At 37.1% G+C, this 24,098-nt stretch overlaps 1 protein-coding gene across 4 annotated transcripts; it reads right to left on the reverse strand.

The window, feature by feature from the left end:
- Positions 1-474: 474 nt before the first annotated feature.
- Positions 475-22,715, reverse strand: LOC127940636 (TOM1-like protein 2). Of its 4 annotated transcripts, none has more exons than XM_052536153.1 (16): positions 22,606-22,715; positions 15,221-15,305; positions 13,390-13,468; positions 12,935-13,084; positions 10,586-10,720; positions 10,365-10,508; positions 10,150-10,266; positions 9,557-9,690; positions 9,351-9,393; positions 8,201-8,363; positions 7,897-8,011; positions 7,742-7,817; positions 6,709-6,774; positions 4,700-4,759; positions 3,841-3,877; positions 475-3,625 (listed from the first exon to the last, which is right to left on the reverse strand). In XM_052536153.1, exons 1-16 carry the CDS (start codon positions 22,655-22,657, stop codon positions 3,477-3,479), a joined length of 1,605 nt encoding a protein of 534 aa, XP_052392113.1. In that variant the 5' UTR covers positions 22,658-22,715; the 3' UTR covers positions 475-3,476. The 4 variants fall into 4 exon arrangements, with proteins under 4 accessions (XP_052392113.1, XP_052392112.1, XP_052392114.1 ...); XM_052536152.1 differs by having other exon boundaries at positions 7,897-8,014; XM_052536154.1 differs by lacking the exon at positions 6,709-6,774 and having other exon boundaries at positions 7,897-8,014.
- Positions 22,716-24,098: the final 1,383 nt, after the last annotated feature.

The following is a 24,098-nucleotide window of genomic DNA, read 5'->3' on the forward strand; positions in this document are numbered from 1 at the left end:
CAACTTCTTCTGCCATCTAGCCTGTTTTCCGCCACTGAATAAAAAATAAAACAAGGAAATTGTAACTTTTTATCTCAAGGGAAATTCATCATTCTGAGATATAAACTCACAATTATGAGAAATAGTAAAAATGGAGATATAAGAGAAAAGTAAAGTTTTTTTTTCCTCCCTCAGCTCACAATTGCTCACATCACAAAACGTGTCGGAAAAAAATTTGCGGAGAATTGCAAAATGTAAACTCACAATTGTGAGAAATAATTGCTTTCATGGAAGAAACCAAAGTTTGAACTGAACTCTAAGACAAAAAAAGTTTGCACACATGGTAAAAAAATAAAATAAATGAAATACATTAAGAGGCAAGCTAATAAATGTTTAATGATTTCGCTGTGAAAAGGTAAATTTTTCCCTCAAAATAATGGATATAATATAATATTTTATAGATAAGCTTGTTAAAATGAATCACACAGGAAACTGTTTGCACTAAGCAAATGAATCACTTTAATAAAATAGTTTGGATTAGACAAATCTGACCATAGGAAATCTTCATTATTCTAAAATACATTTAAGACTTTAAGAGATAAATAATCAAAATAGTTAAGACTTTTAATGTCACATGGCAACATTCATTGAATCAGTTCATCTCAATAATGACTGCGACAGATGAAAGCAGAACAAGCAGGATATTACTAACAGCTATTACGCTTTCTTTCTTACAAGTACTTATTAAAGGATGGAAACAAAACTAGATATTAAAGTCTTTAGAGATTAACATTAATCCGTCTGTAGCCAGCTTTCAAATGGCATTGGTTAAGAAATCAAGACAATTACTGATTTCTGAACATGCTGCAATTTAATTTCAATCAAAACCGCAGTGACTTGTGCCTCATTTGCAAGTAAAGCATACAGCCCTCCAGTGTTTTACACATTTGGCCGCTGATTTACGGGGAGTAATGGAGGTTTGATTCACTGGCAATAAAATTTAAGCCCTTGCCATCATTAGACGCTTAGCATTTGAGGTCTTTTAGTGTAATAAAATGCATCATGCTTGATCTAGCTGCATTTCCTTTATATACATGTAAGACTGAAGTGAACGTCTTCCTCACATTATTGGAAGATAGCAGTGCAATATTTAGCATGATATTAAGGAAGAGCTGTCCGGTTCAGCTAATAGTTTCTGGAATGAACACCTACAGCGGTCCTGCAAAGGAATCTTTCATGACAAATCACAAAAAAAAAGAGGGATGCGATTAAACATTTACACCAAAGTTAATACAAACTTTTAAGTACTATACACACTTTCCTATTGTATATACACATTTTTGTCTATGTATGGATACATATTTTACAAATGTCGTTAGGCTTATATAATTCGTGGTTAGGTCTAGCAAAGGACAAAGCAAAATATCCATTCATTTCCCATCTTCACTGCCAAACGTGTCGGTTTTTGCTAACTGAAATCACTCCGTAAACAGGAATCTGATAGAAAGACGCAGCAAGTGGGTGAATCTTAAGAAATGTGTCATTTTCATATACCCCGAGAAAAAAAATGAAGATGAAACCTATTTTTGGCAAGCAAAGTCTAATTATTCCCCTATCCCAGTTTAAATATGTAGAGTCTAGGGATGCAAGATATCATTATCGGACCAATATCGGAATCAACCGATATTTGCTTTAAATGTAAATTGGCCTGATATGAAAAATGATGCCGATACGTATTGCCGATAAGAGGAATAGATTAACTCACATGTGCTCAGGATGTGCTAGTGATTGTCGACAGTGCGATTAGATCACATCAGCTTTGTGGCACATTTTTGAAGCAAATTTTTGCCTGGATAATGATTGGATTCACTGTTTTAGATCATTGCATTTAAACCGAGAATGCAGGTACAGAATGACAAGTTTTGTGTTTGATAGAGTAAACAGTAATAGTAATAGTAAAAGTGAACAGTAATAGCAGGTGCAGTGGCAGCAGTAAGTAATGACCGCTCGGTAAGGAGTTTTAATTCCGTAGGGGGCGCTGTTGGCCTACTTCTAATAAAATGAAAACAAAATACACAAATAATATTAAGATGGTGTTTCTGATTAAATAAAGTAATGTAGAATAGAGTAAATAGAGAATTAATAGAGTATGTTTTGATTTAAAGGTCAGAAGCTATAGCTTACATGGACCAAAAAAAAAAAAAAACATGATTAAACTTAATTAAATAATTTACATATACTGATTTATTAGTTAATATACAATATGTTATTTTTTTAACAAATTATGATTTTTAAATTTTTACAACTTTTTTGCTTTAGACCATTTTCAAATGTTAAATCATAAAATAAAATTTTTAATCATAAAATAAATCATTTTTCTGAAAAAATAAAATAAATGCAATGATTAATATATTGTTTATTTACAGTTATTTTCAAATCTTCAGTGCACTGTCATTATAAAATAACTTTTTTATTGTTTATTTCTTACTAACAAATAAGTTATTGTTAAAATACAACCGTAATATAAAATAATTATATATCGGTATCGGCCAAAATGAGTTGAAAATTATCGGCATATCGGATATCGGTAAAAATCCAATATCATGCATCCCTAGTAGAGTCTATAGGTAAGACAGAAGTTTATGAGTTAACTAACTATATATATATATATATATATATATATATAATTATACGTAAACTGCTCTGAAAAGTTGAAACAATACTGGTTTGAACACATTTTTAAGGGTATAGCATTTGAACTACTGTTCAAAAGTTTGGGGTTTGTTTTTTCAATTAATTAAATTTTTTTATGTTTTTGAAAGAAGTCTCTTATACTCAAAATACCGCATTACTTTGATTTAAAAATACAATAAAACTAATATGTTATGGAAGAGGATTAGGGCCAAGCAATAATAATGAAAAAATAAATAAAACGAGATTGAAGTCATTATAATTCAAGATTATTATTTTTTTAAATCCAAATAAAATGTTAAGAGTAATCTCTTTCAATTTGGAAAGAGTCTACATATTTTTACAAAAACCTTAATCGATAGAAAGCACATTTATTCGTCTGTCTTTGGTAATTCGCACATGATGAGTGCAGGAATGTAGCAGAGCCTCTCTGTTTACCACAGAGACAGGCCGAGCCACAATTCACAGCTGACTCACCGCTACAGAAGAACCGGCCCCAATGAACACCTCACAGAACGGGAAACTCATGGAATGACAAACGTTAAGAGCGTTAGTTCATCAACGAGCGATAAATACGAAACCAATTTCCATTCGACAGAAAACCAAACTCCATTCGACAGGAATCAAACAAACAGGCTCTCTAGACAGAATTATTTAGGCTACATGTTTGCTCAAGCCATCGCTTGACTGGTTATAGCTGTCACGAAGCTGGATTCTCACAGTGCGGGGAACATAAGACACATTCAGGAGGTTTGTGAAGGAACAGCAAGCGTTTTGAAGGTGTGATCCTCTGTCCCGTCACTGTACTACAAGGCAAAGAGATTGTCCTCGGTCTGCGGTGTCTTCCTGCGGCTGCTGCTAGACGTGCTCAGGGCAGCTCTGGGCTCTCCAGCAGGGGCCAACGCTAAAGCCTTGTCTGCGCTTTTGGCCCGTCGCTCTAAGAACTTGTCGAACTCTAAAGAGACATCAGGAGAACAACTGTCAACTGCATTCAAGAGTTTAACCCTGTAAAGACTGATCTGTTCTTTTGAATGGATATTAAACATTAAGATGACTGTGCAGATTGTGTCCTATCAAATTTCTTACAGTAGGCATATTTGAAATAGTATTGTAAGATTTCCAGAAGGGCTGGACATACAGGTTAATCCAATTTTAGCGCTCACACTGTACCTTCGCTCGTGACTCCTTCCTCGGCCTCTTCACCCTTCTGTTTAAAGAAGTCAAGAGTATACAATTATGAACACATCAGACCAGTCAGTTTTATTACTTATACGCCACATTGTGCCATATAAACACAGAAAGAACAACTATTTCCCATTCAGCTGGAAAAAACACTTCACAATGTGACATTTGTATAAACAAAGGTACATATTTAAGTATGCATTTTCCGTATTATTTATGACAACAGATCAGTGCTGGGGAGAAACGTACTTGGACGTATTGACATCAAGTGTGACAACAGACAGGTTTCTGAAATAGTCAAGCTTTTTCTGTAGCGTGCTACTGCATGTAGTGATAATACCTCAGACCTAAACAGAACTGAATGAAATAAATACGGTTTCGTATCACTAAATCAGTACTGACTGCTTACAATCTGCTCAGTTTTACAACGCAACAATCCCAGTGGTTTGCGTCGAAGTAACTTCCCCAACACTGTTCAGTGGACGAACGTCACATCACATTTACTGACTTCAACAAACTACACACTTATCTGAATATCAGTACAAACACAAACAATAACCAACTCCATGAGAACAGATGAGAGAAAGCATCTGGCACCAGCATCACACTCACTGTAACTCCAACGACACAGGCTGGAGCTTTACAGACGTCTAAAATTGGTCATTTATCTCTAGTTAATGTTCATTAGTATCATGTGCATGAGTGGCATATGGTGGACTGACAACATGACCGGTGGAAATGAATGATTAGTACTACTGAGGTGGAAAACTAAATCCCAAACCTAACAGACTTGGTTAGAAGTTACCATTGAAACAAAGAGAATGAAATCAAGGTAAAGGAGTCTCACCACATCGGCACAGAGCCACTCCTCAATGTCATCCATGACAGAGGACTGCGATACGGGGATCTATGGAGCAAAGCCATGGACAAACCAAAGACCCCCAAAGCCATGATAGAAACAGAAAAACACCCCCGACAAACAAAAACACAAACAATAAAATCACCAGAAGGCCGGAGAGGAAAATAACAACAACAGAAACAATGCAATCAGCGTCAAACCAAGCCCAAACACACACACACACACACACACACACACACGGCTTGCACACAGAGCTGGAGCAACACTGTTTCACATGCGGTGAGAGTGACACTGAAGGAGTGATGCAGTGTGAAGCGTCTGATGAAGAGAGGAGCATTTATCCTCAAGAATACAGGATTATGTCAGAGAAGATCCATAATCATGAGAACAGTGGCACAGGAGCTCCCCCTACAGAGCACTTTTCTCCCTGTATTTCTGCTGGACAGGACAGGACAGAAGTGTTCATACTTTTTTTGTTGTTTTGTTTACATTTTTCAATAAAATACAACAGCTACAAGAAGTCTGCAGAGCCATTTCTTCTATGTGTTAAGATAAAGATCAAAATAAAAGTTCTTAAACACCTCCAGTCCAACGCCTGGACAAAAATAATATTTTATTCAGCTGTATGAAATCTGTTTTCTGGACATATTTAGATGGTGCCAATGTATGGATCTCTCTTTTTTTGATGTTTGGAATAAACAGAGAAATAAAAGTAGCCAAACACGGAGGATAATATAATATGATATAATATTCCCTTATGTTTATTTCATCGCAGGTTATATTTTAAATGTTAGAACAGTTTAGTCATTCAGCTTAGTCTGTTGTGAATTAATGAGGTGAGGAGGGGAGTGTTTCAATGTAGTAATGATGAAGATTAGGGACATGGAAAGGCTCTGACCACACATCTGTCCAGTTTAAGATGATGAAGGACCAGCCTCTGGACAGTGTAAAGCCTATTCACTGACAGTGATTTCATGAGTGGATTTACATTTCTGATTTCTGATATCAGTGTGTAGACACTACATCGTTAACAGTCACTCTTGCCCATGTTACCCAGAATCAGCAGCTGTCAATGAAAACGAATGACTTCAGGGGACTTTCTAACTCCAAATCTCCATCAGGTGTGAATGTCTTTTGAAACCCTGAGTTCGGAGCTAACAGAATAAAAGATCCAGAGCCTTCCATGAGCCGAGGGCTGGTTATAACGGGGTTAATTCATGTTAACGTCCCGGGTCTAGCTAGTGTATGACATGAAATAGAGGAGATGAAATCCACAGCTTTTAATATGGAATAAAGGTTTCCTACCTGTGATGATAAATGAATATGAGGTGATGAGGAAATTCACAGTAAAAGGGACAGAGCAAAGAGAAGAGCCCAGAAAAGGCTCTGGAGTTATTAAATCAGAGATGCTGAGAGAAAAAGAGAAGAAGGCTGCTCTTTCCATATAATACAAAAAATCAAACACATCACTTGCTCAACAGTGGCTCCGCTGTAGTGAATGGGTGCCGTCAGAATGAGAATCCAAACAGCTGATAAAAACATCACAAGTAATGGACTGGAGTCGTGTGGTTTGCTTGTGGATTGTTGTCAGCTGTTTGGACTCTCATTCTGACGGCACCCATTCACTGCAGAGGATCCATTAGTGAGCAAGCGATTTTCTCCAAATCTTGATAGCCTGAGGGTGAGTACATTTTCATTTCTAGGTAAAGTTTTCTTCTATAATTTTCATAAGATACCATTGAAAATCAGATTGCCAATGGAAAATGGATGTAGTTTTTACTTATTTAATCCAACTGTTGCACTATACACCTTTATGGTGCGCTTTTGGAGTTTGACAGCTGTGATCATGATAAACTTTGGAACGACAGGAGGCAGATCATTCATGTTCGGCTGATCTCTCCCTGTTACTGTGGGTGTGTTTTAGTTGTGGTGGGAGGTCAGGGCTGAGGGGATGGGTGTGGACACGGAGGGGACAGTGGTTCTGGTGAAATCCTCACCATTCCTTGTGTAATGAGCCAGCTGTCTATGGGCTCCAACTCAGCGTTGGGACCTTTTACATTCGGCTGAATCAACAACAGAAAACACCTTACAGATGTGAAGAAGAACAAGAGCACCCACCACAAACAAACCCACCTCCATCTTCAGGAGAACTGGAGCAGGTGTCATTTAAGGCAAGAGAAAGTAACTCTGAGTCAATGAACTAAGATAGATGGAGAGGAAAAACAAACAAAAAGGTGCAAACTTTGACCCATGGGCTGATCGCTATGAATTGCACCTCTAAACCACGTCCGTTACGTAACCGTGGTTGATTTCAACACTTGCATGTCTGGAACCAGAGATACAATCAATCTAGAACCATTTCCTAATATCAATCAAATGATTTACATTACGTTTATTCAAAAACATGTTTTTGTCATAAAATAAAATAGATTGAGCTGGCTTAAAATGATATGATATATACTGAAATGATATACACATTATACACTTGACTGATAATAATTGTGTAAATTGTAGATCGAATAATATGTGCTTTTAAAGTACTAAAATGTGCCATTTAGGGTCAAATATGGTATAAAAATGTACCTTTTAGCTGGTGTTGTGACAGCTTTGAACCTGGAACAACTTTTCTGACATTAATGGCAGCTGATAGCAACAATTGCTGTAGTGGTATTTCGTAAGGAGTATATTTAGCAATGTGGTCTTGCAGCAACTAATATTCTTTCATCCAGAGCAAACCCAAGCTAATCTGGCAGCAGATATCCAGTCCAAATTGGGCTTTAACAAGCTGAAAGTCATTTTGTGACTTGGAGAGCTCATAGTGCCAATACATGAGTCAGCAAGAACAGGAGCATTGTTAAGTCAAAAGTGACAATGAATGACATGCAAAGACTAGAAAAGTGTTTCATTTAGCATTCAAAACTAGTGCAAGTGCCCATCTTCTGAGAACCAGTGTCTAAGTCGAAGTTATAACATGCACACACTGAGTGCTCAGAGTCTCAAACACCAAACTACATGCTGTAGGAAACTCACGTCAGTGGCATTATGCTGTCTGATGTCTAAAGCAGACGCCAGGCCCACCAGAGCCTGAGGCTCCTCGTATTTAACGCTGGAAAATAAGCAGAGAAAATAGAGTTTATTATTTTATTTAAGTGGTTTAACTATAGTGGTGTGGAAGTGCCACTCACTTTTTGCGCTGGTCAGCCAGAGAGCTGGACCTGGTGTGGGCGAACATGTCAAAGTCCTCCTGAGGGTTGAGAGCGGTCAGAGAGCTGAGGGTCCGGCTGACGCTGTCTGCACCCACTTCTACCGGAGTAAATCATGTTCAACAGAAGTGTTTCAGTTGTATACAGAAAAAAAAACATCAAAAGTAAATAAATCACGTTAAATACTTTTGAATGAACTGATGTTTAGTCTATGTTGTCATCCTAATTAAGAGATGTGTGTGTGTGTGTGTGTGTGTGTGTGTGTGTGTGTGTGTGAAAGCCTCACCCAGTCCTGCCAGCTGTGTGGAGAGAGATGCAGCAGGAGGAGGAGGCTGCAGGGTGGATGTGGGTGGATGAGAGGGTGTAGCGCTGACCCCAGGAGTGACCACTGCTGGAGAACCAGGGCACAGATCTATCAGATTATCCTCCTCTGAAGCCTCATTCGGCACCTGTGCATTCACAGCACACACTAAGTCTTCATCAGAATCAACAAACTCTCCACTACTTCACCTGCTGTGTAATGCCATGATAAAGGCACTCTAATAATTTAATAAGTTCAGCTCAATTCAACAATGACAAACAAACAAACAAATGCAAATTCAAAAGCAATCGAATACCCCTTGAACGTCATTGCATCTTTTACATTTTATTTTCAGGTTAATATTTTAGCTTCATTTAAGTTTCATATATATATATATATATATATATATATATATATATATATATAAAATAGATAAATAGATAAAAGATTATGAAAACAGTATACTTATAATTGAATAACTTTAATGTAATTTAATAACTTTTATAAATTATACATTATGTAATAATAATAATAATAATATACTATAATATAGTGTATTATTATATTATAAACTATATGTAATATATTATAAATGTATATTACACATATATAAAATATATTAGCGTATAAGTACAAATAAAGGGATTTTGTGTGTGTGTATATGCATATATATATGTGTGTGTGTGTGTGTGTGTGTGTGTGAATTTGTAATTATTAATATATTTTAATATAATAATATAATATTTTATTAACATACAATAACAACAATACAGTTAATGAATTAAAGTAAAAATATATATTTCTTGATTTACCATACTTTTAAATTAACTGCATTCATTAATTATTTTAAATACATCATAAAAACGATTACACTTCTCTCCTTTTTTTTATGTAAAAGCTGTAAAAATTGATAGAGAAATATTATAACATCTGTATAGGATAGGTCAAGTAAGGAGGGCAACGAGAAATAATTGCTTTATTTCTAGGGTCTAGATCTCTAAGAGTTATAATGTGATGCATTATGGTTAACAATTCACTTGAATCTACACGGCAGAAATGCTTCGTACTTGCCTCTCTGCAAACAGTAAAAAAACAGAAAGATGGCAAACAAATAAAAGATAGAAAGCAAACTCACCCCGTTGTTCTGTGCTGCTCTGCCTACTCTGTATCTCTCATACCTGTTAGGACACAGAGCGCCGGTCAAATATCAAAAACACTCGTCAGGATGGAGATGAAAGAAATGGTGATGTGTTTTCAGCCCCTGAGCGCTCTGGGAAATCAAAGGGAAGCCGGAGTCTGAGCTTCCTCTGAGAGACTGAGGTGACGGACGCCTCTTCTCACCTCTCGTAGCGCAGGAAGATGTTGTTTAAATCATCGTTGATGTGCAGCAGCTCTTCGGTGACCTCTTCATTAGACACGCGAGAGATGAGCTCCACTATCCTGTGCTGCATGGCTCGACACGTCCTGTTCAGCTCCTGACACACAAAACATCACGGTTTTTCCTTATATGAAACGCATTTCAGTCTAGATTATGGAATACTTCTCTAGATGAGTTTAGAGAGGACATAATATGTAACAGGCAAGATTAAGTGCTTCCCTGGTTTGAAACATTGTACTGCTACACCCTCTTGTGGTGACGTCTAGAATACAGAAATCTAGACTTTTTTTGTCACTTTTATCATTGTGCTGAGAAATAAGAAGATGGGAAATACTGGGGTAAAGAATGGAGAATTGGATGTTGCATGCTGGATTAGAAACCCCATAGCCAATAAGAGCACCACAGCTCAATGTGTCTGAGCACCTGTGCAAACTGCTAGGCCACGGATCCATTGCATCTAATTTGTGTTCAACTCTTCTATCTAGGCATATGGCATGACTTATATGCATATTCTCTGTACTAAAAAAATTGTCCGTTGTGGGAAAACTTGGAAAACCTGGAGTAGCTCGAGATCAGAGGCGTCTTCTTGGCCAGGCACCATCTCTGTCAGCATCTCCGACATCACTTTAATATTCCCACGCACGACGTCCAGTTCACTTCTCAGCCTTGCGATCTGCACACACAAACAACACGCTTACAAATCAGCTGAAACGGTAATATTGTGAAATACTGTTAGAAAAGAAATAACAGCTGTTCAGTTCTGAGTGTGACCTGCTCTGGGGTTGCTGTGATGGGTCCTGGTACTGATGGGATTTGGATGGGGTTGAAGTCAGCTGTTGCAGCTGCCTGAGGTGCTGTGTTGGGCTGCGAGGGCGCTCTGTATATGTGTGTGCCTGGATCTACCTCTGGGACTCCCTAGAATGACACACGGGACGAGGTGAGATAAGTAAGAACTGATCCGCAAGAGCCTGTGAGTGTCGTGTGTTTCTCACCCGCTGCGGTGTGTGGATGGGCGACAAAGTGTCCAGGTCTGCCATGGGAAACTCGATTCCTTTCCTCTTGAGCTCCTCGTAAATGTGCACGACTCCAGTGAGGTCTGGGCTACTCCGGAACGCATCGGCCCAAGCCTGGACCGAAACACAAAGGCAGAGAGGTGATTGGCTAATGTACAGAAGAGGCTTTGAATCTGCACCTCGCAGAGTGTTATGAGGTTGAAGTCAGACCGTTTTCAAACACTAGCAACATATGGTTGTTTAGAAGGTAACCTACAACTTCATGCATGTGCATCCTGAATTTTGTTAATCAAGGTTGCTAATGGCGTTCTTGATAAATTTAGTCGACACAAGTTGAAATCACTGACGTATGGGCAGATGGAATAGTTTAGAGCAGGTGTCTTCTCGGCACCTCATTGTTCACAACAATATGTAAATGCACCATGATTTTACCATTTTACATGATTATTGGATAAGGATTTTTTTTTTTTTTTTTTTACCTGATAAAGTATTTTAGAGCTAAATAGAAAGAAGTACATTGAATTAAAATAAGAAATAACTCAAAAAAAAAAATTCTTGTCTTATAATAATTTTTCGTCAGCAAAGGAAAACTCCATCCCAAAATGAAAAATTTGTGATTAATCACTTACCCCGATGTCGTTCCAAACCCATTAAAGCTTAGTTCGTCTTCGGAACACAATTTAAGATATTAATACTTCTGTATCAGCCAGTGCCACAAGGATGCACTGTTTCTATGGCCCCATTTACACTGCATGGTTCAAGTGACCCAAATACGATTTTTTCCTCTCATGTGGCACAGATCGGATATGACCGGTGTACGTGTAAGCAGGAAAAAACCGCATGGATTCCGATGTTCTCCGATCGGATTCAGGCCTCATTCATATGTGGTAATAAATCGGATATGAATCGGATACGTGCATTTGCAAATCGGATATTCCCCAGTAAATGCGAGTCGTACGTCATTAAAAAAAGTGACGTCAACTCAGATGGACACCGCCAACTGAGATCACATCACATGACTTATTATAGGTGCGATGGAGGACGAAGGATACACACAGTGGAGCAATGCCGAGGTTTCATGTCTTTTAAGTCTTTGGGGCGAATAGACAGTGCATGCAAAAATGCAGGGTTGTTACAGAAATAAAGGGCTCTCCTTTTTTTCTCCGCCATGCGAGACCAATATTTTGCTGATTTTTTTTTGTTGACTTTTCAAAATCTTGTGGAAAGCAAAACACTGTATAATTTTATTTACATCTGCATCCATTGTATTTCGTGCTGTTTCACTTCTTTTTCCGGGTCAGAACATCTACGTTTGGTAGTTTCAGCAGTGTATAGTGTAAATCCAAAAATCGGATACGGGACACTTTTAAAAGATGCAGGTCATCAAAAAAATTGGATATAGTCAGAAAATCGGATTTGGGCATCAAGACCTGCAGTGTAAATGCAGCCTATGTGTATTTATGCGTTGATTTGAAAAAAAAAAAAAAACAGCGCATCCTTGTGGCGCGGAGGACACAGCAGACCATACGCAGTTTTGAGTGATGTGGAGAGACACAGAGGAGACTGTTGACACAGGAATTGTTGAATAAAGCCATTATTTATGTTCTATTTGCGTATAAATAGTATTCACATCGCTTCATAATGTTACGGTTGGCAGATGGCGTACTCTGACCATGTCTTTCATACTTTTCCTGGACCTTGACGCTGTTATTTACTTGGCAGTCTATGGGACAGTCTCAAGCCTCACGGTTTTCATTCAAAATATCTAAGATTGTGTTCTGAAGACGAATTAAGCTTTTAGGGGTTTGAAACGACATGGGGGTAAGTGATTAATCACTAAATATTCCTTTTGGGTTGGAGTATCCCTTTAAGGCTACTTAAGGCTACCTTGGGCCCTAGAACCCAGGTTGAGAAAAACGACGTGCCAAATTTGTCAGAGAAGATGCTCTAAATGTTAGGGATGCACTTGTTGTCTAATAATGGTTATTATAAAGGCCACATTTGATACATTTGTTCTCAGTTAACCCAAAAATGTAGTTCATAAATTTTTTTTTTAAATGAAATGAAATCAAAAGACAATTCAGTGTGAAATTTTAGAGACTAAAAAACATGTAATCATTTCTAAGTGCAGCTATGTCCTGTAAACCATCAAGGAAAGTGTCAGCAGTCTAGTGGTCAAAATGATTTTTTAATGGCTTCCATTTAAAAAGAGTTAATACAACTGCAGGCTTCCTCACAGACCAAGTCCATTAGACCTAGTTTCAGCCGATCTCACCGGTCATCAGCGGTGGTTTGGTTATTATGTGTAATCTGGGTTGGGCAGTTCACCTGAATCAGTGCCAGCACTTTGTCCTGTACTATAGCAGGAGGGTTAGTCTTCGGAGAGATGATCTTCACCAAAACACCTTCGATGAAGTCTCTGCTGGTGACGTGGATGTGAAAACGGTGGCCGCAGTTTTTCACACAAGTCTCCAGAACCTAGAAAAGACAGTTATGCGAGCAGATAAGATTACAGATTATTTAGACAAGCTGAAGCTCCCAGATGACCACACAACACAGCACTTCCAACGAACAGGATCATAATGCATTCAAATGCTCACAAAATAGCTTATTAAAATTGTAAAATAGCCTCCGGCGTGCCTAGAGGAGTTTACAGAGAACTCAGTCGCCATGAACTATTAATGGAGCAAAGCTTCAGACTAAAAAGCAGATTTTTGCTCCTCAACCTTCGTTTCTGGACAGTATGCACACATGAGATCAACGTCCAGCACACGGTCACTCACGGTTAGAGCCAGCATCACTTCACGGAAGTTTCTGTTGCCGTTGAGTCTCTTCTTCAACGCACGCATGGCATCTTTGGGCCTGTGGGGGCACATAGCTCAGCTTAAAGGTCCATTTTCACCAAGAATAACTATAATGATATTATCGTACACATAATATAAACAGACATATTCAGCATGATTGGATTTACCAGTCAATATCCATGCAGTTTATAACATGCAATTTAGCAGAGCACTCTTGTGAGCTCAGGATAGGAATTAAACAACTCGATTTTCAAACACACTGTAATTCAGGGACAGGAAGATCATCAGCTCCCAGCTTTGCCTTTTCCCATGTTGTCTTTTCATAAGCTTTCATTAGCAAGAACAACATCATTATCGACCACTAAAAAGTACGCTCTGTTTAGTATGAAAGGGAATAAAAACCGGATGAACTACATTTGCTATGTTGTCATTGTCATGTGACTTAAGCCTCCAGTTGTGTTGATACACTGCCATCCACAAATCTCCGTTTCATCTACTTTCTATAAATAGTTAATTCAGACTCTTTTTGATCGTTGTTCTTCACCTTTTCAATATTAGGGAAGTAGAAACAGAGAGGAGGAGCTATACAGTAATACTAACTCACATTATGGGAAGTACAAAATAGCAGAAGTGAAAATTATAAATGCATGGGACACTTTTGACTGGAAATTTGAATAATGAATACTTGAATGCACTTTCTATCAAAGCTAAGACTGAACTACTCTAACAAACAAAGTCCAAAGTGCTTAGTCTGACATGATCTGCTTAAAAAAGCATTGATGTAAATAATTCAATACATTACAATACAAAAAAAAGGGAAGATTGTTTAAATTCTTGAAAGCACCCACAACTTTGAACGCAACAGGAAAAAACCAACCCTAAACAGAGCAGAGCACAACGGAGTCCTGTGTTCCTTCACCAAGAACAGAGACAAGCCTGTAGTGCCAGTTTGACCACAACTTGTGTGAGAGGAAAAGAGAAAGTGAAGAATCAGAGGGTGTAGGAACAGCACATGACTCTGACACCTGGTATGAACATTAATCTGATCCAATCATGAGTTCAGCTGAGACACGGCAAGTGTACTGTAGTGACTGGCTTTCATTTACATGCTTTCTTGATTATCTTTATTTATTTAAGTAAAAATATTTGTATTAATCAAGGATGCATTAAATTGATTGAATGTGACAGTATTGACATTTATAACATTATAAAAGATTTATACTTCAAATAAATGTTTTTCTTTTGAGATTTCTATTCATCCTGAATAGAATCGATATTCAATCCTGGAAACAAATGCGTCATATCAGAGTGATTTCTGAAGGAAATGATGTGACGGTGCTAAAACAATTTTACTTTTGCATCACAGGTATAAATAAAAACGGTAAATACTTTCAAACAGAAAACAGTTCATTTGTAATAATATTTTACTGTTTTTATTGTATTTTTGATCAAATAAATGCAGCCTTGGTTTAGGAGAAATAAAAATGCTTAATACTCCAACAGTTGTGGTCTTCCAAGGTTGTACATAAGTATTTAAAAATGTTTCTTTTGGTGTAACAATTATATGTTAGGGGTGTTTGACCACCTCAGAAAGTCTTTGATACGAGTTTGACGTGCATTTAGCACTGATTGCATGTAATCAAACCAAACCTTTAAGACTATTTCTTTAAAAAAAAAAAGAAGATATTTTGACATTGTCTCATTGTCAGCTGTTAATGGAGCCAGGAGGGACTGTGAGAACCCATTACTGGTGAAATGCATTGCTAACGATTGCACATTCCCAGTGTGTGTTTGTGTGCTGGCCTCTCACCCTTCCTCGGTCTCATTAATGATGTCACAGATCTCCATGTTGAGCGTCCAGTCTTCATTCTGCAGGGAGCCATCTGTGGCTTTTTCTGTGAGAAACAAACCGAACGCAGATCAGCAGGCCGTCTCGTTACTGACACAAACAAACACAGGCCAGACAAAACATTTCATCTGTTGAAATCAGGTGGGAGTGAGTCGTGTACATAAGATGTGCTTTCATATCACCACAGAGCACAAAAAAAAAAACATAAAACAACACATGGCTTTATTGAGGATGTACTGTACACTTGAGTGAGATTTCACAGTCGCTTCACATGAAGCTGGCTTTGCTTTCCTGAAGAGTGACTCAGGAGGATAAGGGCCCCACCAATGACGAAATATATCAAAGGAGAACTTTATAAAACAAACAAGCAAAGACATCTTTAAGAAGACCAAAAAAATATTTTTTTTGCACGCACATATATATCACGGTATTAAAAACACAATTCGGACTTCCTCCTCAAAATTGCACGTTTACATCTCAAAATTCTTTATTTATTCATTCATTCATTCATTGTGGAAACAAGCCCCATTTGGTTAGTTAGTTACTTAGTTAGTAATCCAGTTTAGGTTTACCCTAAAGGGAACAATGCATAAGCCTATTAGTAACAAGATTTCGATAATGAGGTCAAAATTAAATTAGATGAAGATACATAGCTGAACCAATGTATTTATTTAGAGCACTGACAAAATTCTCGCTAACTGCACTAAGACAGCTGACACCAAAATAACGTCCTCACTGATATAAAAAAAAAACATGGTGAACAGACATTGCCCTAAAACACTACGCATGCAATGCAAAATTCAAATATCAGTGAAAAAGGTATATGGAAATTCGTTCATATCGACACAGTACTTTCGGTGCTATTTTTACAGACCTTTCTTCGTCATTTAAAAAACTCACACACTGCATACATGAGCAACAAAGCGCCAATGAACATCTGTGTAAACAACAAAAATACACACGGAAACTTCTGTCCGTCAAGATCTAATCAAATGTGTCTCTGTATGTCTGCATCTAGGCAACATATAGTTTGTTTGACTATATATCTGAGTTACTGTGGTTGACCACAGATGTGTGCTTTGGCCAAAGCGAACCACCTCAAACAAATGTAGAGCACACAACAGTTTGATCTCTCCAAAGCTGATGCAGATTTGATCCCCATTTGGGATAATTATGATTTATTAAGGATGGAATGAATGAATAAATTAATTAATTTATTTTGTTACAAAAATATTTATATTTCAAATAAATGCCCCTTTTTATTAGTCTAATCTGTTCATCGACATCTAGTGGTTGTGTAAATTTTTAGCAAATGCTCATTTTTGGCTGAACTATTCCTTTAAGACATATAAATATGGATGAGTTGCCTCGAATATTCAGACTTCGCCAAAGTGTCTTTTACAAAAAAAGACCAAAACTCCCATCAGTCCACAGCGCTGGATATCATCTTGGCAGTGCCAGTAAACTTTCATTCAACAAACTGGAAGTGTCTGGAGCATAACACCACTTTCACGGCTGGGTGAGGCCTCCTCCTGTAGTCTGCAGAGCCATGCTTTATTCATTCCCCTGAGCTGCTCTTCTATCAAACTGACAGACGTGACCAGGCGGAGAGAAGACTGCTGTTAATGTCTGCCCGCTCACCAGACACAAGAGCAGAGTTCAGAGCAGCTCTCTTCATCCACTCCTGTCCGACAGCAGGGTTGCTTCACCTGAAGTCGGTTTACTAGGGAGACACGTGCTGAAAATGCTGCAGTCTCACCTTGAGAGTGCGTACGGGAAAGAGAAAGAGTGCTTCATTACAACTAAACAAATCTGGAAAGCCATACATTACAGTGATAAGCTGATTTCTTAATACTTGGATATTTTGAGATGATTAGCTTAAAAGAAGAGTAAGTTTGGCCTCCTTAAGTAGATTGGTGAAGTGCAAGACATCAAGTAAATGAACAAGCGCAAGAAAATAATAAAAACTGGAAAATATCGGGTGCTCAAAAAAGTCCGACAGGTAGAGAAAGCAAGCGGAAAACAGGCAAAGGCACATGGCTGAGCACAGCCCTGCGGCGGGAGACAGCGAGAGCTGGTCTGGATCACGTGCACCAGCTGTACCAACCTCTGACAAACACCACACGGCCTTCCAGTCACACGTATTCATCATCAGTGCTTCCTAATCTTCATCAGTGGCCCTGCTGTGACTGCTGGGCATTCAGAAAGATTCATGAACCAATGACTTTTGATTCCACATGAGCTGATCCTTTTTTTTATTAACTGCTCAAAAAGACTGACAAATGAACTTCATGCATCTAATCAGCCAAACAGTATAATCTCATTGTCGCCACGTTGACAAAGCGACCACACACAGAACATGCTATAGCACAAACTGACATCAAGACACGTTTGAGGAAACATCTCAAGTGTCCTCAGAGGTACCAGTACATCAGTAATAACTAACATTAGCAGTCTTTCTGCAGTATAGCAGTAATACAGACTCAGTTTGGTAGCCAAGCTCTTTCACAATAGTCCAGACTGATGTGACAAAACGGCAAAGATCTTGATAATAAATATCTAATCCTAAATAATAATATTATATTTATTTGTATGGAAAACTTGAACATTGTTTACTTATTAAAAACACCTGAAGGCTACATGCCATTCATTTAATTATATCTCTTAATGTTCATATTTACAGGTGCTGGTCATATAATTAGAATATTAACAAAAAGTTGATTTATTTCACTAATTCCATTAAAAAAGCGAAACTTGTATATTATATTCATTCATTACACAAAGACTGATATATTTCAAATGTTTATTTCTTTTCATTTTGATGATTATAACGGCTAAGGAATTTCAAATTAAATTTGAATATAACTTAAGACCAATTCAAAGGATTTTTAGAAATCTTGGCCAACTAAAATGTATGAAAATGAAAAGTATGAGCATGTACAGCACTCAATACTTAGTTGGGGCTCCTTTTGTCTGAATTACTGCAGCAATGCGGCGTTGCATGGAGTCGATCAGTCTGTGGCACTGCTCAGGTGTTATGAGAGCCCAGGTTGCTCTGATAGTGGCCTTCAGCTCTTCTGCATTGTTGGGTCTGGCATATCGCATCTTCCTCTTCACAATACCAATAGATTTCCTATGGGGTTAAGGTCAGGTGAGTTTGTTGGCCAGTTAAGAGCAGGGATACCATGGTCCTTAAGCCAGGTACTGGTAGCTTTGGCACTGTGTGCAGGTGCCAAGTCCTGCTGGAAAATGAAATCTGCATCTCCATAAAGTTTGTAAGCAGCAGGAAGCATGAAGTGCTCTAAAACTTCTTGGTATACAACTGTGTTGACCTTTGACCTCAGAAAACACAGTGGACCAACACCAGCAGATGACATGGCACCCCAAACCATCACTGACTGTGTAAACTTTACACTGGACCTCAAGCAACGTGGATTGGGTGTCTCTCCTCTCTTACTCCAGACTCTGGGACCCTGATTTTCAAAGGAAATGCTAAATTTACTTTCATCAGAGAACATAACTTTGGACCACTCAGCAGCAGTCCAGTCCTTGAAGCGAGACGCTTCTGACGCTGTCTGTTGTTCAAGAGTGGTTTGACACAAGGAATGCGAAGCTGAAACCCATGTCTTACATATGTCTGTGTGTAGTGGTTCTTGAAGCACTGACTCCAGCTGCAGTCCACTCTTTGTGAATCTCCCCCACATTTTGTAATGTGTTTTGTTTCACAATCCTCTCCAGGGTGCGGTTATCCCTATTACTTGTACACTTTTTTCTACCACATCTTTTCCTTCCCTTCGCCTCTCTATTAAAGGGTTAGTTCACTGTTTAAGGTATTTTAGATTTAGTTAGATTTAGATTTGATCCAAAAATAGCAAAAACTACGACTTTATTTATCATTGTCTTCTCTTCCGTGTCTGTTGTGAGAGAGTTCAAAACTCAGTGTAGTGATATCCAGTTCGCAAACGAATCATTCGATGTAACCGGATCTTCTTGAACCAGTTCACCAAATCGAACTGAATCGTTTAAAACGGTTCACGTCTCCAATATTCTGCAAATGACTTAACCAAATGTTAACCTTTTTAATTTGGCTGACACTCCCTCTGAGTTAAAACAAACCAATATCCCGGAGTAATTCATTTACTCAAACAGTACACTGACTGAACTGCTGTGAAGAGAGAAATGAAGATGCACTGAGCCGAGCCAGATAACGAACGAAAGATTGACTCGTTCACGAGTGAAGAACCGGTTGCATCGGTTTTCGGATCACCAATACTTCTTTCGGACAGTTCGATTCAATAAATCGGTTGAAAAAAAAAATGGTTCACCGGTTCTTTTGCGCTCAACGTAATGACGTCATTGGTGATGATTGCCCTTGATTCAAGCCTTCGGTTTACCTGCGCTCATAACACTAGCACAGAATCAGTTCAGAATCAATCACCGAAAGAATCAGTTCGGTCCAGACGCTCTGTGTGTCGGTCTGCTTCACACTGAATCACACATGCGCAGTATCATCAGCTCCTCGGTTCACGAATCAGACGCGTCTGACAGAAACGGTTCATGACTTCGTTCGTTATCTGGCTCGGCTCAGTGTTCATCTTCAGTTCTCTCTTCACAGCAGTTCAGTCAGTGTACTGTTTTAGTAAATGAATTACTCCAGGATATTGGTTTGTTTGAACTCAGAGGGAGGGAGTGTTATATTATGGTATTGATGTTATTGTGACAACTTATCTATTTCAGATTTGCTACTTTTCTGAAGGCACAGGAAATGAATCAGGAACTGCGAGGCTTGTCATGTAAATACTAGGACCAAACATTTACTAGCTTTGTCTTCCTCATTGACACACTACCGTTTGGGGTCAGTGTGTATCCTGAAAAATAAAATCATGGTTTCCAAAAAAAAATAAAAATTAACAGCATATTATTATGATTTCTGAAGAATCGTGTGACATTGAAGACTGGAGTAATGATTAAGAAAATTCAGCTTTGCATCAGAATAAATTACATTTTAAAACATACTCAAATAGAAAACATTGAATTGTAATACTATTTTTAAATATAACGGTTATTACTCTATGTTTGAAGAAATAAATACTGACTTGATGAACATAAAAGACTTCTTTTAAAAACATTTAAAAATCTTGATTTCTTTATATTCCAGGGAGGACTTTTACAGAAGTGTGTTTGATCACGTACACTTAGATCCACTTTGAGATTTTTTAAATGTGGTTTGAGCGGAGTGATGAAAAAACCCAATATCTGACTCATAATGAAACGCTCATCTGTTGGGATGTTGTCCTATGGTCAGCACACCATGAACCTGAAGAATCAACTTTAAACCTAAAGGCCCGAGGCAAGAGAAGGAACAAGCCACTGTTCGCAAATTGTTACCAAATCAAATCAGAGTGTCCATAATACAATTCACCCCCTTACGTACCTATGATGCTGTGACAGCCAGAAGAGACTTTGTTCACTTATATTTTATTTAATAGTCTTTTCCTAAAGCTGTCATTTTCAGGGTGATAATTAATCAGTTTACATCAACATGGTCTTGCAGCTCAAAACCAAAGGAGCGATTCTTTCATCTGAACATAAATAGTTTCCAAACCATCTGGTCCAGTATTTAAAACTACGGTGCCAATGTGCAGCATGCATATGGAAGTCATACAGAACACCATTGTTTAAGAAACAAGACATACCATTTATTCTGGCCTCTGTGATATTACTATACTAAGCCTAATGCTAGGAACTCCAGTCAAATGCACACACCGCAAACACACGATAAAAATTTTCACATGCAAAACAAACTCCCAAACATAGATTTCCTTGCATAACCGCTCACGTAAAACAGGGAGAAAGCCAAGTCAGAGTGGTTAACTTACATGTGCACCAGTTTGCACACCCTGCACTTTCAGCAAATCGAAAGTCACATGACTGGACCACTGCTGCTTTATGACACTTTATGAACCAAATTCAGGACCAGACATGCCAACACAAACTGGTTTTAGGATTCATCAACAAAGCGTACTTCAACCATTACTAAAATCAATTAAACCTGAACACTAGTTGTCATCAAATGAAATGAACATTAGCTTTTCAACATCAAGATTTCAAGATAAAACTATACTTAGGCTGCTTAAGGAAAAGCCATGTATATTCAAGGTCATGTAACTATGGGGTGCAACAATATGTAGTGTCAAAATATATTAATAATAAAATATATTAATTAAAAATATATGAAAATATAAAAAAAAATTATATATATATATATATATATATATATAAGACAAACATGGACAAAGGTGGAAAATGTAGTGTAACGATACTCCCTAGTCTAGCAATACAAGTGAGAAGAAAAAGTTTGTATAAACAGGTAATAACAACTACAACAATAATAATTTACAGCTGTAATATTTACTAGAAAGAAAAAGGAGAGAGAAACAAATATTTTTTTGTCATTTGAATGTAGGTATAATTCAGAATATAGTAAAAATTTGTTGTTGTTTTTTTTTTACCATTACTGTCACCATCGTTATCCTAAAAATATGGCTTATGCAAAATAATAGGGCTTATGCAAAGTGAAGGGTATACGGATTTAACGGAGTCTTTTATTCACATATAAACACTGATCAACACACATTTGAGCTTCCATGTTTACTCATTATTAGTAATACATAGTATTTATTAAATAAAATATTTAAAATGTATGTATGTATGTCAAATGATACAATAATTTGCATTCTGGTTAATGAAAAGTACGTTTTGTAACATGTTTATCATATGCTTAAAACATTTCCAAACATTTTCAACCTATTTTCCCTTTTTTTAATGAATAAGTACCGTGAGAGTATAACTTTCGTGAGTATAATTTATTAAACCAAATCATGCATTGTTACATTTCTCAGTAGTGATAGTATTCGTCATGTAAAACTAATATTATAATAATGAATTTAATTATTATATAAAAAAACACCATACTGACAAACTGTCAAACCGATGAATTACAGCACTAACTGAAGTATTACATGTCTGAGAGAGCATTAAAAATTAGATTTATAAACAGAGAGAGGTTGTAGCTCCATGTAAACTGAGTTAGTAAGTCCTAACTGTTAAACGTTAGAGAGAAAATGGTCAATTTTCCAAAAATGAAATGAATAGTTTCTTGGTAACATCTGTGTGTTTACACCGGGTGAAGATGCTGACTAGCACATCATCTAATGTAGCTAACAGTGCTGACTGTTCACGCTAAACACACATTTGAAGCATCTTAACACGAGCAATGGATAAACATGGTCCATTACCTGTTATCAAAACACATTCTATTAAAAGGAAAGGCTATTCCAACTCACCAATGCACTGTCCGACGGGAGAGCTGTACGGATTCCCCAACAAGAACTCCATCTTGATGACAACAACAGAGCAAGTCAGCGAGAGGCCGACGACAGCGCGCCGAAGCCCCGCCCACAGCGCTGTCTGATTGGTCTAAACCAGAGACTGTATAAACACAGGTCTAAACAAGATAAACTCGCTGCTGATTAACTAACCTAGTAAAAAAAAAAAAAACAAAAAAAAAAAATTATATATATATATATATATATATATATATATATATATATATATATATATATATATATATATATATATATATATTTTTTTTTTTTTTTTTTTTAAAATATGTATTTCATACTAAGTATGCTTAAAACCCATTAACATATTTATTTAGATATGACTTAAGACTTGCTGATTTAAAATTATAATTAAACTCTATTTGGTGCGTTTCTTTATTGCACAGTGCACATTTCCAAATAATATATTATTATATTTTAATATCACTGTTAATAAGGATTGTATGATCTCTGTATAATATCAGTCTTTAAATGCAAGATATTTAAAGTGTGCCTGAAGTATACTTGTATACAATAATTCCACTTCAGCCAAATAAAATGTATTTCAGCAGAACTTTAGTTAGACCTCAGCACTACTTAAAGTGCATTAAGCACAAAATTAGTTGTTCAAATTTTGCAGTTTTTGCGTTTAGTAGGCCTATACCAAGTACAATTGCAAGGTATTTTTGTAAAGATGACTTAGTAATTTAGGATGCTTAAAATAATAACTTTAAGTTTAATATAAACTAACACACTACAAAAGACTGTTTTTGCTTGTAAATGTTGCTTGACCTGTGCATATTTCCCTCCTGATTCAGACGAGATGACTTTCACTGGAGAAAGCAATATTATATAGATAGAGGACATCTTGATTTATTTATTTATTATAAACAAGCAGCTTTTTACTTCACAAGATGTTAATTGATTGACTGGAGTTGTGTGGATTACTGGTAGATTATTGTGATGTTTTTATCAGCTGTTTAGACTCTCATTCTGATACATTAGTGAGCAAGTGATATAATGCTGAATTTCTCTAAATCTGTAAAGAAACACTCATCTACATCTTGGATGGCATGAGGTGAGGGCATTTTCAGCAAGCTTTCATTTGTAAGAGACACATTCCTTTAATGTATTATCATATATGGATTATCATAACTCAATAACCACACAGAAGACTCACAAATCAGTTTTTTAAAGGACATCATTAAAGACTTATATGTAAATATTGGAATCTCTTTTTCTCTTTTTCTCGCAAGTGCATCTCAGAGATCCGAAAAACGACATTAGTTTTTATAAAGGATGAGCTGGAGGTCATGCGATTGTCTGAACACCATTAAAATGTTTATAAAGTCAGATTCAGATATAAATAACTGATAAAAAAATAAAAATAGATAAAAATATCAGATAAAAATAATTGTAAACTAATTTATTTTTTTATTTATTTTTTGTTACATGTA

Source organism: Carassius gibelio, chromosome A3 (genome assembly GCF_023724105.1).
Source record: "Carassius gibelio isolate Cgi1373 ecotype wild population from Czech Republic chromosome A3, carGib1.2-hapl.c, whole genome shotgun sequence".
Classification (NCBI taxonomy): Eukaryota; Metazoa; Chordata; class Actinopteri; order Cypriniformes; family Cyprinidae; genus Carassius; species Carassius gibelio.